Genomic DNA, 11,884 nt, shown 5'->3' with positions numbered 1-11,884 from the left:
CTTTCGTGTTCAACATCTTCCCGCAATGGAGCATAATTTTATATAGTTGCAAAAAGGAGAAAGTGCTTGCAAGCAATTGAAGACCAATTTGACTGATATTATCCACGAGTTCTTGAACTTTGTTTGAATCATTTCCTCTCTACCTTATCACATGTTTTCTTATCTAGAGGAAGCTGCAGCATGACTGGATCTCCAGCGCCACCAAAATTGCTTCAGAACCACAAGGAGAGTCCCTAAATTTTAAAGTAAATAATTTAAAGCATAAAGGGGAAGAGAATTAAACCAAAAAAATGATAAATTTTTAATTGACATAAAGAAAGAGATGGAGCAGTGTACCGTTGGAATTGGACGAAGCAGATACTACAGTGAATTTCTTAGAAGTAGTTGGAACTTGGAACCTCCAGAACAAATGTACCATGTTTTCTTCTTCCATGTACCAATTTCCCCCCCTCACATAGTTCTATTTATAGACAAGATAGGCTATCATAGGCATGGCCCACCAAATTAGCTTCATGAATACTAAGTCCCAGCATATTTGCAAAATATTTCAAAAAAAACCCTACAAAAGCATGTCTCGCTCTCTACAGTATTCCCAATGCAGTGCTACTGATACAGAACCTGCACATTCTTCTTAAATCAATATAGCATCGTCCTTAATTCTAACAAAACAGAAATTGATGCAACACACAATCATGGGGATATTGTTGCATGGTAATTTCAGTATTTCGAAAGGTAAAACGGAAACTATTCTATGTAAGCAAAGTGTTTGAGTTAAAAACACCACATTAAAGTAAAAAATGGAAGTGTTAAAGAACATATTATTTTAATCACACTTAAACTTTTCACCTGACCTAGAACATTAATCTCTAGACCCATTGTGCAGGAGAATTTCCACACTTCTGACTATCTTTCCAGTAGATATAAAAACATCTACGATCTTCATAAGATCCAATAAAAGATACAGAACATCAGAATTCTCTTATCCAAGAATCATAGCAATTCCTACAGCCAAGGACCTTGTTCATCATATATGTGGGATAATCATCAAACAAATCAAAAGCCAACCAAAACCCAAGACAAACAAAAAGATCACCAATAATCCCTGGACAATCATGAGACAAACCAAAAGCAATTGTTTTTAGGAAATCGTTATATATAATAATAACAAAAATGAAACTCACATTAATCTGTCAACAATTCATACCTTGTAAAACTCAAAGAAGATTATGAATTCCACTACAACAATCAAGCCTTATTCCATTATTAGACAGGGTCAGCTACATAAATTAAACGACGTCATAATAAGATTATGGAGATCACTAGAAAGACAAAATCCAACACATGAAAAATAACTAAAGTAAATATGACCAGAAGAGCAGGAATAAAAAAATCAGCAGAACTAACTGACAAAGAATAATAGAAAGAAATACAACATAATCTAATAATATTCACACGAGTTATGTGGGAAATTGAAGCACCAAAACTTGTAATGTGTCTCAGAAGGGTTTAGAGTTCTAATAGAGTAATAGATAGATGAGAATAATCAACAGAGCATCCATTTATAAAATGGACATAAATAAGTATATATAAATATACAGTTAAATCTGAATTATGTCATGTGGTATATATGCAAAGCCAAATTCTAATATGAAAAAACTGAACTAACATATATAAGACATGAAAAATAGATGGCAAAAGTTGCTTCAAGGTTTGCTACCTCCAAACCCAGAAATAGGTATCATACTGTTACCATACACAATCTCACGCCGTCACTTTAAGCACCATGTGGGCATCTTTTGCAAAACAATCATTTTTTACACACAACAGAAAGAACATGTGAGGGTTGTATCATTTTAAATTTGGTGTTTACGGTGTTTTTATAGGAGTGATCTTCAACTTCAAGGACTAATAATAACACAAATGTTGGAAAAAAAAAGTGTTAAAGAATATTTCTTACATGACCATTTTAAACAATATTACAACAAAGTTGAAAGAAAACATAAACTATCTATTATGCAGAATAACTATAATGGCATTTGGAACTCCCAAGCCACGGTCTGGGCTGGTTTGGAATTTTTCACACCAAATCAAACATGCACGAACTAGATAACACAGTAAGATATCTACTTTCTAATTCTCATTTGCATTGGAAATTAGGAATGTACAAGCAGATATTTCAAAGGATAGTGATCAAAATATTCCAGAAGGCCTTCATTTTTGCAACTGTGGCAGTTACTTCAGCCTAAAATAAAATGAACAAAAACCATACATGTTTTCAGCTTCTAACCACCAGGGTAAAAGCATAACCTAGTCAGGCAAACATGATCATCATTCATCAATGCAGTATCCCCTTTTTCATTCGTCTGATTCACTATTGAAGTTAATGTCTAGAGTTTCCATTAAATCCTGCCCCATCATATTCTCACGTGCCTTAGTGAAATCTCTTACATCTTCTAGAATATATGGCTCAACCAATTTCCAGAACCAAGTCGTATTGCTTCCCAGAATACCAATCCAGAATACCTTTCCCTTTCTCTTGACTTTACAATCCATGGACATGGCTTTGAACTTTTTGACAATATTCTCAACACCCTCACGACTTCCCTTAATCTTTAGCAAAACATCCCCCGATGAATTTTGATGGCCTCCATACATGTACCAGTATGCAAGAACACATGGGGACAACCACCTATGAACAAGTTTTGGAATTGTAGGTTGACCTTTTGACCAAAACTGATCGGCGTAAAAGCCAAAATAAGAGCTTGCAATGGTGCAAAAATTATCTGGTATGTTCTCACTGTCATCACGTGGCTTAAAAGTAGGATGTAGCCACTCAACAAACTGGTGATATATATGACTCTTCAAGGTATAATGGTTGGCAGAATTGCCATCAAAATTAAAACGGATAATGTGGTTCTTCCTTTGGTCATCAGAATCAATATGCAAACCACCTAAAAGCATCCCAATTAGTATTTCTCTCTGTTCTTTGTTTAGCTTCAGGCTCATTGGTTTTTTAATATCTTTCCTTCTCAAGCTCAAGATATAGTCCAGCTTTTCCATTAATGGGGCATCAATTTCATACTTCTTTTGGCACATTAAGTCGTAGATCTTCTCCGCCTTTAAGTGATTTCCCGAATATAGGTATCCACGTAAGATGGTGTTACATGATCGGGCATTGACACCAATAGTCGCTTCACGAAACATTTGGCTAAAGATATCCTCAGCCTTGTCAAGATTACCGACTTTCACCAAAGAATCCAAATATATACTGTATATGACACTATTTGGACGACATTTCTCCATGCATTGAGAGAATGCCTCTTCCAATTTATCATGTGATTCCAAATTGAAGTACATGTTTAGCATATAAACATATAATGGTGTAAATGGCTTCAGACCACTCTTGACAAAATCGGTCATGATTGATTCTGCAAATTCGGATTCTTGTGCTTTGCAAAGTATCTCTATTATTTTATTATATGCTGCAACACTTGTCTTACCTAGTTTGAACTGCATTTCCCTAAATATCTCCAAGGACTTCATAGGCATACCAACCTTAGAGTATACTTCCATTTTGTACACAAAAGCATGTGACGGGGGGCTGCTTTTGAACTGCAAAAGTTTGGACCATGCGTTCTCTGCTTCCTCCACCTCCCCCTCCCTTGCACAAGCCCTCAAGATTGATACCAGCACTTCTTCGCTTTCATCAATTCCAGCATGTAGCATCTCTTCCCTCAATGCACCTATTCTTTCTTTGTCTATGGAATCCTGATAGCTATGCAGCCAAATTAGGCCACCATAAATATCTTTATGTACATCAAGTCCAGTTGTAACCAAACGGTGATATATAAACTCAGCTTGCTTAAGGTACTGCTTTGAAAAGATCCCTGGTTTGCTTAAAAGAGCTTTGAAGAGGGAATTATGCAAGCTAAGACGAGGTTGATATCCACCCAACTGAATCATTCGGTGGAAAATGCCACATGCTTCATCCAAACAACCTTGAACGGGAGAACTAAGGTAAGCCACAATCAATATATGGAACGTTGACTCACTGGGAACACGGCCTTGATTGATAATATCATCAAATACCTCACGGCACTTTGAAAACTTCCGCTCTTTGCCCATGTAATCTGCTAGCCTGGTAGCAAGAGCAAAATCAAATCGATACCAACTCCGTTGCATCATCCATTTGTATACCTTTAGGCAGAACAAAAAAAATTGAGAACAAATTACAGCTTATGGTGATATTTTCAAAGATGTTCAACTAAAGTAATCAGGCAAATAAATAATCGCAGCCAAATACAAATTCCAATCAGCAGAAGGAAACACAGGATAAACAACCAAAACCACATGAGGGGCAAAGGGCTGGTTTGATAGAAAAAGTCAAGGTTTCTTTTAAAAAAAAAACATGATAAATATTGATGTAAGAAAAACGACAAGGAAGCCTTATACCATTCAATATCTAAGTGCCTTCACAAATAATTCTCCAGAAATATATAGGCATATACCAAGCTTTACACCATTCAATATATATGTGCTTTCACCCATGATTCTCCAGAAATACAGGCATATACTAACTAATAATCAACTGCTATTAGTAACTAAAACATTTCCCTGAAACCATAATTCCTCCCCAAGTTTCTAGCATAAAGAACTTTAAACAAGACTAGGTTTCACAGCCTGAAATTTTTGCTAAAATGTAAAATTTCATGAAAACTCTCCCTCTAGGCTCCAACAAACTGAATTGAAGAGTATGGTTCTCGTCAATTTCCACAAACAAAATCACTGTAAAAAAGTTACCAAAATGTAAATAAATGAAACTAAAAGAAGTAGAGACTGACCCTAAACGCAGTTTCGTTCTCTCGAATACGTAAGCAATGCATAATGAGATATGTGGCGTCATCCTGCCTCAACCACTTCCTCTGCGCATTCAGAATCCTAATCAGAGTTCCCGCGTTGTGTGCCGGCAGTTCCTTGCACAGCCACGCCACTCTCGACCTCCGCCAAAGCTCCGGAACCTCATTCAACTCCATCACCTCAACTTCCGGACGCGGCAGCCGCTTCTCATCAGCCTCCGCTTCCACCGCCAAATACCGGTCGAAACGGAAAATGTCGTTTTCCGGAAGCTCTTCGTGGAGAACCAACTGCTCGGCGCGAACGCAGAGGCACGGGAACTGGCGTGGGAGGAGCGGTGAAGGGAGTGTTCGGGGTGAGTGGAGAGTGGAGAGCGTGAGACTGCGAAATAGTGTGAACGTAGAACGCATTGAAGAAGAGGAGAAGAAGAAGAGTGAGTTTGAATGGAAGTTAGGGTTTGAGCAAGAGTTAACTGAAACTGAAAATGAAACTGGAAGTTGGTCTACCCCTCTCACTCTCACCACCATGTTCCGTTTCGTGTTCTCCACTTTTACTTCTTTCAAGCTTAGCTAGCAACGAGGGATTGGGAGGCACCATTGTTGTTTGCTGTTGGGCTTCTTAGCTCCACTTGGATGTCGTTGGGCTTTCTCGTTTCAGCCCGTAAATGCTTTGAGAAATACATATTTGTTAGTGTTATTCACACCACCCCCCATTTTTCTTAGTTTTTTTTTTTAAAATTATTTGGAAAGCCCATTAATTAATGAAAAAGCCCATTATTAATTAGTGAAAAAACACTTTTCGTTCTCCCTGCGAATAGGCTTTGTTTGAAAGAAGACGCGACCCTGTCACTTGCTTTGTGTATCATCGTCGTCGTATCCCTCACTCCACCGTGTTAGGGTTTCCATCCACCAACTCAAACTCAATTTCTTGCTTGTGTTATCTGTGGTAGTTGAATCTGTTGAAGTAGAAGATGACTCAAGACGTAGACATGAAAGATCACCCAGCACCTTCTCATTCCATTTCTTCAGCTATTCCATCCACATTGCAAAGTACGTATCTTACTCAAACCATTTCCTCTCACTAATTTCTCTCTAAATTTTGTTTTCATGAAGTTTATTTTTCGCTCTTGGTTTACGATCTCGCAGATTTGAAAGAAATAGCATCAATCATTGAAACCGGTTCAAATTCCAAGGAAGTTCGCAGAATTTCTCGTGCCGTGCGCCTTACGATGGCGTTGAGGCCCAAACTAACAGCGCCAATTCTCTCATCTTTCATCACTCACGTTCTTCCTTTTGCTTCTGAGCCTCATTCTAGGTTATCTTCTTATCTTCCCAATCCCAAGGTATTTCGTTTTCTCTACTCTAAACCTTTTACATTTAGTGTCAGCTATAGTTACTAAAGTAGTTAGTTCCTATTGAAAATGCTTCTTTGACATATAAAACTTTTGATTGCGCCATTTATTTTATAGTTTATGGTTTGTTCTTATTCCATGGATGTATAGGATGATGGTAATGAGATGGAAGTGGACACTGCAACATCTGTAGCTATTCAAACCCCACCCAAGCACTTGTTGCCTGAGCTAGAAATCTATTGTTATTTCCTTGTGCTTCTTTTTCTGATTGATCAGAAACGTTACAATGAGGTTAGAATGGATGGATACTGTTATCGAATATGTTAGTTGACCTCTTATGATTTATTATATGCTGAGGTAGGTTGCTTTAATTTTTCATTTTAGGCCAAAGCTTGTTCCTCAGCTAGCATTGATCGGCTCAAAAACCTGAATAGAAGAACTGTTGATGTTATTGCTTCGAGACTGTTCTTTTATTATTCATATAGCTATGAGCTTACTGGAGATCTTGCTGAAATTCGAGGGTGAGTTGGGTGCTTGTCTCTGCAATTGAAGAATGAATGAATTCAGAGACACATAATTATACATGTGTTTGACACTGCAGTTGGTGAGATTTGCAACTGAAATGGGATTTGACATATTTCTAACCAACAGGTATTTTTATTTTCAGCAACCTCTTTCAGTTGCACCGGATTGCTACCCTGCGCCATGATGAGCTTGGTCAGGTTAGTTTTGACTTGTTTTATGGTTCCTCTTATGAAGGTTATGGGATCATTTACTTACCTGGTGATGTGATGCAGGAAACACTTCTTAATCTGTTACTTCGTAACTACCTCCACTACAACCTATATGATCAGGCAGAAAAGTTGAGGTCTAAAGCTCCACGATTTGAGGCACATTCAAACCAGCAGGTATTTAGCTGTTCTATATGTCAATAGACTTTATTCCCATGGTGACTGCAATCTCCACCTTCTGTACTTGGTCTTACAGTCTGAGGGATGTTTGTGATCATGCCTTTGTGTTGAACCTTCTTGACGATTGTACATTCTAGTTTTTTGTTCCATCTAAGTAATTGATGTTGAAATTGAAAATTCACTTTTTATTCCTTTTCTTGACGTGCCTTCATTTGTTGCATTCTGGTTTAGTTCTGTCGCTATCTCTTCTACCTTGGGAAAATTCGGACCATTCAGTTGGAGTATACCGATGCAAAAGAGTCTCTTCTGCAGGCTGCTCGTAAAGCACCGGTTGCCGCTCAGGGTTTTCGGATTCAGTGTAACAAGTGGGCGATTATAGTGCGTTTACTGTTGGGAGAAATTCCTGAGAGGACTATCTTCGTGCAGAAAGGAATGGAGAAAGCTTTGAGGCCTTACTTTGAACTTACTAATGTAAGTTTACATTATCAACCATACTTATTTAGATTTATATTAAGGCCCAGGATAAAATTGAGCTTTTTATTTTATTGGTTTGATTGTAAATGTAGTTTCCATTGTTTTATCTTATTTTGATTAAGTTCTTTTAGTTATTTGTCTTTTTCAGCTATGTAGCTTCTGTTATCATTTTTTATAGCTCTTAAAATTATGACGTGGCAATTGAAATGTCAGTCACACGACTGGTTGAGTGTGGCTAATTTTTCTGACTTAAGCACCCTACTATTTTTTTATTGCCAGTTCCTTGCCAAATTATTATACCCTAAATGAATTCTTCATCTCTTATTTTTTGACTCTATTTGCAATGAAATCTTACATATATGATTTTTAACCAAAACTTTGGCATAAATTGCACAATTGTGAACCAAGAAGTTTAGGTGCTGCTGTCAGCCAGATTTAATTGAAAGAGAAGGCATAGTCTTGCTCAGCTAAAAACAATGAAGAATATGGATGGCTGCATAATTTTCGTTTTATGAAATTTATTTTAATCTGAGTTTATCTGGAAAAAACTTTTGTCAGCTAGGATGTAAAAAAATGTCCTGTCCTGCAAAAAGAAACTCAATAGTTCTTTTCTCTTTTGGCCTCACCAGAATGTAGCCAATTGAAACATACACTACACAGTATTAATTACTAATACTAACATAGGTTGATGAAAGGACTCAATTAGAAAGAAATTAAATCTGTAAGAGTCCAATTTTTGTTGACCTATTTCAGAATAAGCTGAAACTATAGGGACTAAATGTTAAAGCCAAACTATTCTGGAAAGTGCATTAAACCTTTGAATGTAAACGAAATCTCGGATAATACTCCAACGGGTTTTTTTTTATCATCCACTTTTTCATCCTTGTCTTTTACACTTTAGCATTGTACTACATTTTTTATTATCGTCTTTTCTGCAATATTTTGAAATACATTAGTGATTTGGGGCTATTTATTTTACTGAATGAAGTGAGACCTCTTGTCTTGTGTGTGTTTTGTGATGGGTCCCCAACTGTTATCAGCAGGTAGGCCCAGGGTTTGAAATGTTTATGTAAGGTGAAATAGGAAGTAGTTTGGGAAATCTGAGGTGGGAGGAGTAGTGTATCTTGTGATTCTGTTATAAGAAGCTTGAGTGTGAGGGGAGATGATAAGTTGGAGCTGTCGGAATCAAATTAGGACTTTCTCCATTTCCATCGACTCCTAATTTGATTCCGACGACTCCGAGGAACTTATCAGTAGAGAGTATGTAAAGTGAATATTTTTTGTTGTAGGCTGAGAATTACCGTTGTCTCTGTGGAGCCTAGATCTGTGGGTAGATTGGGATCTTACTCTCATCTGCATTGACTTTTCATTCAATAAAATACACAGTACCGATCCATTGTGCCCATTTCATTTATCTTGTGTTTTCTATTCTGAGGTTTGCATCATTTTGATATAATAATAGTTATAATTTTGTACTACTCAACTGTAATGAAATTGAAAATGTATATAAGTTTTTTAATTTTGAATTACCTGACATTGTTGTCATCAAACTTACTTTTTTGAAGAGTTATATCAAAGCAAAAATTTGTGAAGAAAACTTCGAATTGAAAAAATCTGATTGATTTATTATGAAACATCAGAGAAGCTATGACATGCGTCATTTCTTTACTAAATACAGTTTACTACAGCTGCAAATAGAAGACCCGCTTAAATGCGATGTCATTTGTTCTTTTAATATAGTTGAACTCTGTTGAGAACCTCTTGGCTCTAATTAAGCAGCCATTTTATATCCTCATAAATATTTGTGTATGCCCTTTCTACCTTGCCCTATTTTTCAAAAGCAGGCAAACATCCTGTGGTCTTTAGTTTTGGTGCTTAATTACAAGTCACAAATTTGTGTTTAGTTAAAAACAATTTCACGGTGCATCTTCAATGCTTTTGACACGCACCTTAGGGAGTGGTTTTGAAAGTTGTGGCAGCCAAAATTTGAAGCACCTGATACAGATTTGCCTTTGAAATTCTGTAATAAAACAGTTTGGAAGATATTTTTTTTCAGTTTCTAAATCGTGATCTGCTGTATTTCGTTTGATTTTGAGGTCTCTTCCAAATTTAAAATAGAAGTCTCTTCCAAATTTAAAATAGAAGTTTCTTATAACCATAGTACATTATTTATTGTGGTTCTTCTTTGTGGTCATGTTTGTATGTTATGAAATTTCAGGCTGTCCGGATTGGTGATTTAGAGCTGTTTAGGAATGTTGCAGATAAGTATGCTACCACTTTCAATACAGATGGAACCAATAACTTAATCGTTCGATTGCGTCATAATGTCATCCGGACTGGTTTGCGCAACATCAGTATATCATATTCTCGCATCTCCCTGGCTGATGTAGCTCAGAAGTTGAGGTTGAGCTCCGCAAATCCCATTGCTGATGCCGAATGCATTATATCAAAGGCTATCCGTGATGGGGCAATTGATGCAACATTGGATCATACTAATAAATGGATGGTGTCTAAGGAAACTGGAGATATCTACTCTACAAATGAGCCTCAGTTGGCCTTTAATTCTCGGATTGCCTTTTGTCTTAACATGCACAATGAGGCTGTTCAAGCACTGCGTTTTCCAAAAAACACTCACAAGGAAAAGGAAATTGCTGAGAAGCGTAGAGAGAGGCAACAACAAGAGCAAGAACTGGCAAAACATATTGAAGAGGAAGATGATGACGATGACTTCTGATGATGATTATATTCGTATTATCTTACCAATTCCTGTCAGGATCTCTCCATTTCCTACATTTTCGTATGTTTATCCTTTGGAGAACTTCCATTAATACCACCTTTTCAAAACGTGGTTATACTTTTTAGGTGGAAGACTCTGGATATACTTCAATATTCACTGTTTATTTCCAATCATGGTTTGTTTCCTTGTTCGGAGAATAATCTTAGTTTCTGAAAAAATCAATCAATTATTTAGGACCATATCAATGATTTAGTTGTAAAATTTTACTGTGGAAAAAAATTTACTCATTGGCCAAAAAATTTGAAGTACTTGAGATGAATAATTGAGTTATCTCTAATTATAAATTGCTTCGGCCTAATTTGTTTTGTTTTGCCCTCGGATAAAGTGCTCCGTTCTTTATTGCATGATTCAAATTTCTATTTCGAGTTTTGTTTGAGATTTTAGAACCGTTCTTAGTCTGAGGGGAAAATAAATAATGTTTTTTAAGAAAATCGTAATATAGTGACAGATCAAACATTTTGCATTTCAATTGTTATGTCTGTAAAACCCACAGTAAACTTTGTTGTCACGTGAATTTGCTTGTCGGTGCTGTCATGGCACAGAAGGGCTTGTATAGATCAGGCTTATAGGGTTTACGAATGAATGTTCACTGTATGATTGGGTGAATCATTTATTTGGATAATTTAGTTGTCAATTATCTCATTTTGAATCATAGGTATTATTTTAAAGTTGCTTACTAACAGACAACTGACAATCTATGCAGCTAAAATGGAACATGTGGATGTAGCTCACCAAAAACGACATTGTCATGCATTTCCATGTGAAAATCTATGTTACGATTCATGCCGCTTGTTCCATTTCATAAAACTATTCGGTCATTTTATCAACAAATTGGAACAAAACCATCAGATCTATGTAGGACAAGAATTATATCGATCATCAGGAGATAAAAAGGTTGACAGTAATTAGGTGATAGATATTTTTTTTCGAGAGGTGATACAGTTAAATAGTAAAATGATAAGTTGATGGAAGATTTAATTTTTACTTCATCGTAATATTAATTAAAAAAGTAACCAGTACTTAATTTTTTTTATATGTAAATTATACAGTAAAAACATTTATATACAACTGCAAAATTTTTAATAATTTTAAAATTTATCAATTGAATAAGCCTTACCAATCTAGTACTGAAATTATTATAATATTATTTCATTTTTTTATATAGCATTTCATATGTCTAAATAATAACTCAATAAATGTTAGCATTAGTTTCGATATCGTTTATATTATTGTTTGAATGCATCTTAAACATTTTATTTTGGTTTTTTTATAAGTAGGAATTAAACTTAGTATTTTGGAATTTAGTCAATTTACAACATTGGTAAACATTACGAATCAACCAGTTGCACCAGTAGACTAAGATAGTAAACATTTATCTTGATGGTAATTCTTTGTCTGGTTGTGCTAAATAGGTAATAGGATTATATAAGAATTATTAAGTAAACATTGGGATCTGAAATGAGCAAAAATATAGGGACAGAAAAAAAGAAGAAAAAA

The 11,884-nt window shown here is 35.9% G+C and overlaps 2 protein-coding genes across 5 annotated transcripts; one reads left to right on the top strand and one right to left on the bottom strand.

Annotated features, from left to right (window-relative positions):
- Positions 1 to 6: 6 nt before the first annotated feature.
- LOC101505679 (pentatricopeptide repeat-containing protein At2g15820, chloroplastic) lies at positions 7 to 5,519 on the bottom strand. 4 transcript variants are annotated; one of them, XR_001143817.3, is made up of 6 exons: positions 4,842 to 5,519; positions 2,270 to 4,197; positions 1,205 to 1,277; positions 847 to 1,102; positions 337 to 618; positions 7 to 233 (listed from the first exon to the last, which is right to left on the bottom strand). XR_001143817.3 is itself a non-coding variant. In XM_004499248.4 (2 exons), exons 1-2 carry the CDS (start codon positions 5,379 to 5,381, stop codon positions 2,356 to 2,358), a joined length of 2,382 nt encoding a protein of 793 aa, XP_004499305.1. In that variant the 5' UTR covers positions 5,382 to 5,519; the 3' UTR covers positions 1,924 to 2,355. The 4 variants fall into 4 exon arrangements, 1 of the variants encoding a protein (XP_004499305.1); XR_189758.4 differs by having other exon boundaries at positions 852 to 1,102; XR_189759.4 differs by having other exon boundaries at positions 852 to 1,102; positions 2,308 to 4,197.
- A 155-nt stretch (positions 5,520 to 5,674) lies between these two features.
- LOC101505349 (probable 26S proteasome non-ATPase regulatory subunit 3) lies at positions 5,675 to 10,566 on the top strand. The gene is made up of 8 exons (XM_004499247.4): positions 5,675 to 5,903; positions 6,000 to 6,196; positions 6,356 to 6,496; positions 6,590 to 6,726; positions 6,873 to 6,927; positions 7,003 to 7,113; positions 7,348 to 7,587; positions 9,809 to 10,566. The coding sequence occupies exons 1-8, from the start codon at positions 5,825 to 5,827 to the stop codon at positions 10,322 to 10,324; spliced, it is 1,476 nt and encodes a 491-aa protein (XP_004499304.1). The 5' UTR covers positions 5,675 to 5,824; the 3' UTR covers positions 10,325 to 10,566.
- Positions 10,567 to 11,884: the final 1,318 nt, after the last annotated feature.

Source organism: Cicer arietinum, chromosome 4 (assembly GCF_000331145.2).
Source record: "Cicer arietinum cultivar CDC Frontier isolate Library 1 chromosome 4, Cicar.CDCFrontier_v2.0, whole genome shotgun sequence".
NCBI lineage: Eukaryota > Viridiplantae > Streptophyta > Magnoliopsida > Fabales > Fabaceae > Cicer > Cicer arietinum.
This window is presented reverse-complemented; position numbering and strand designations above follow the sequence as displayed.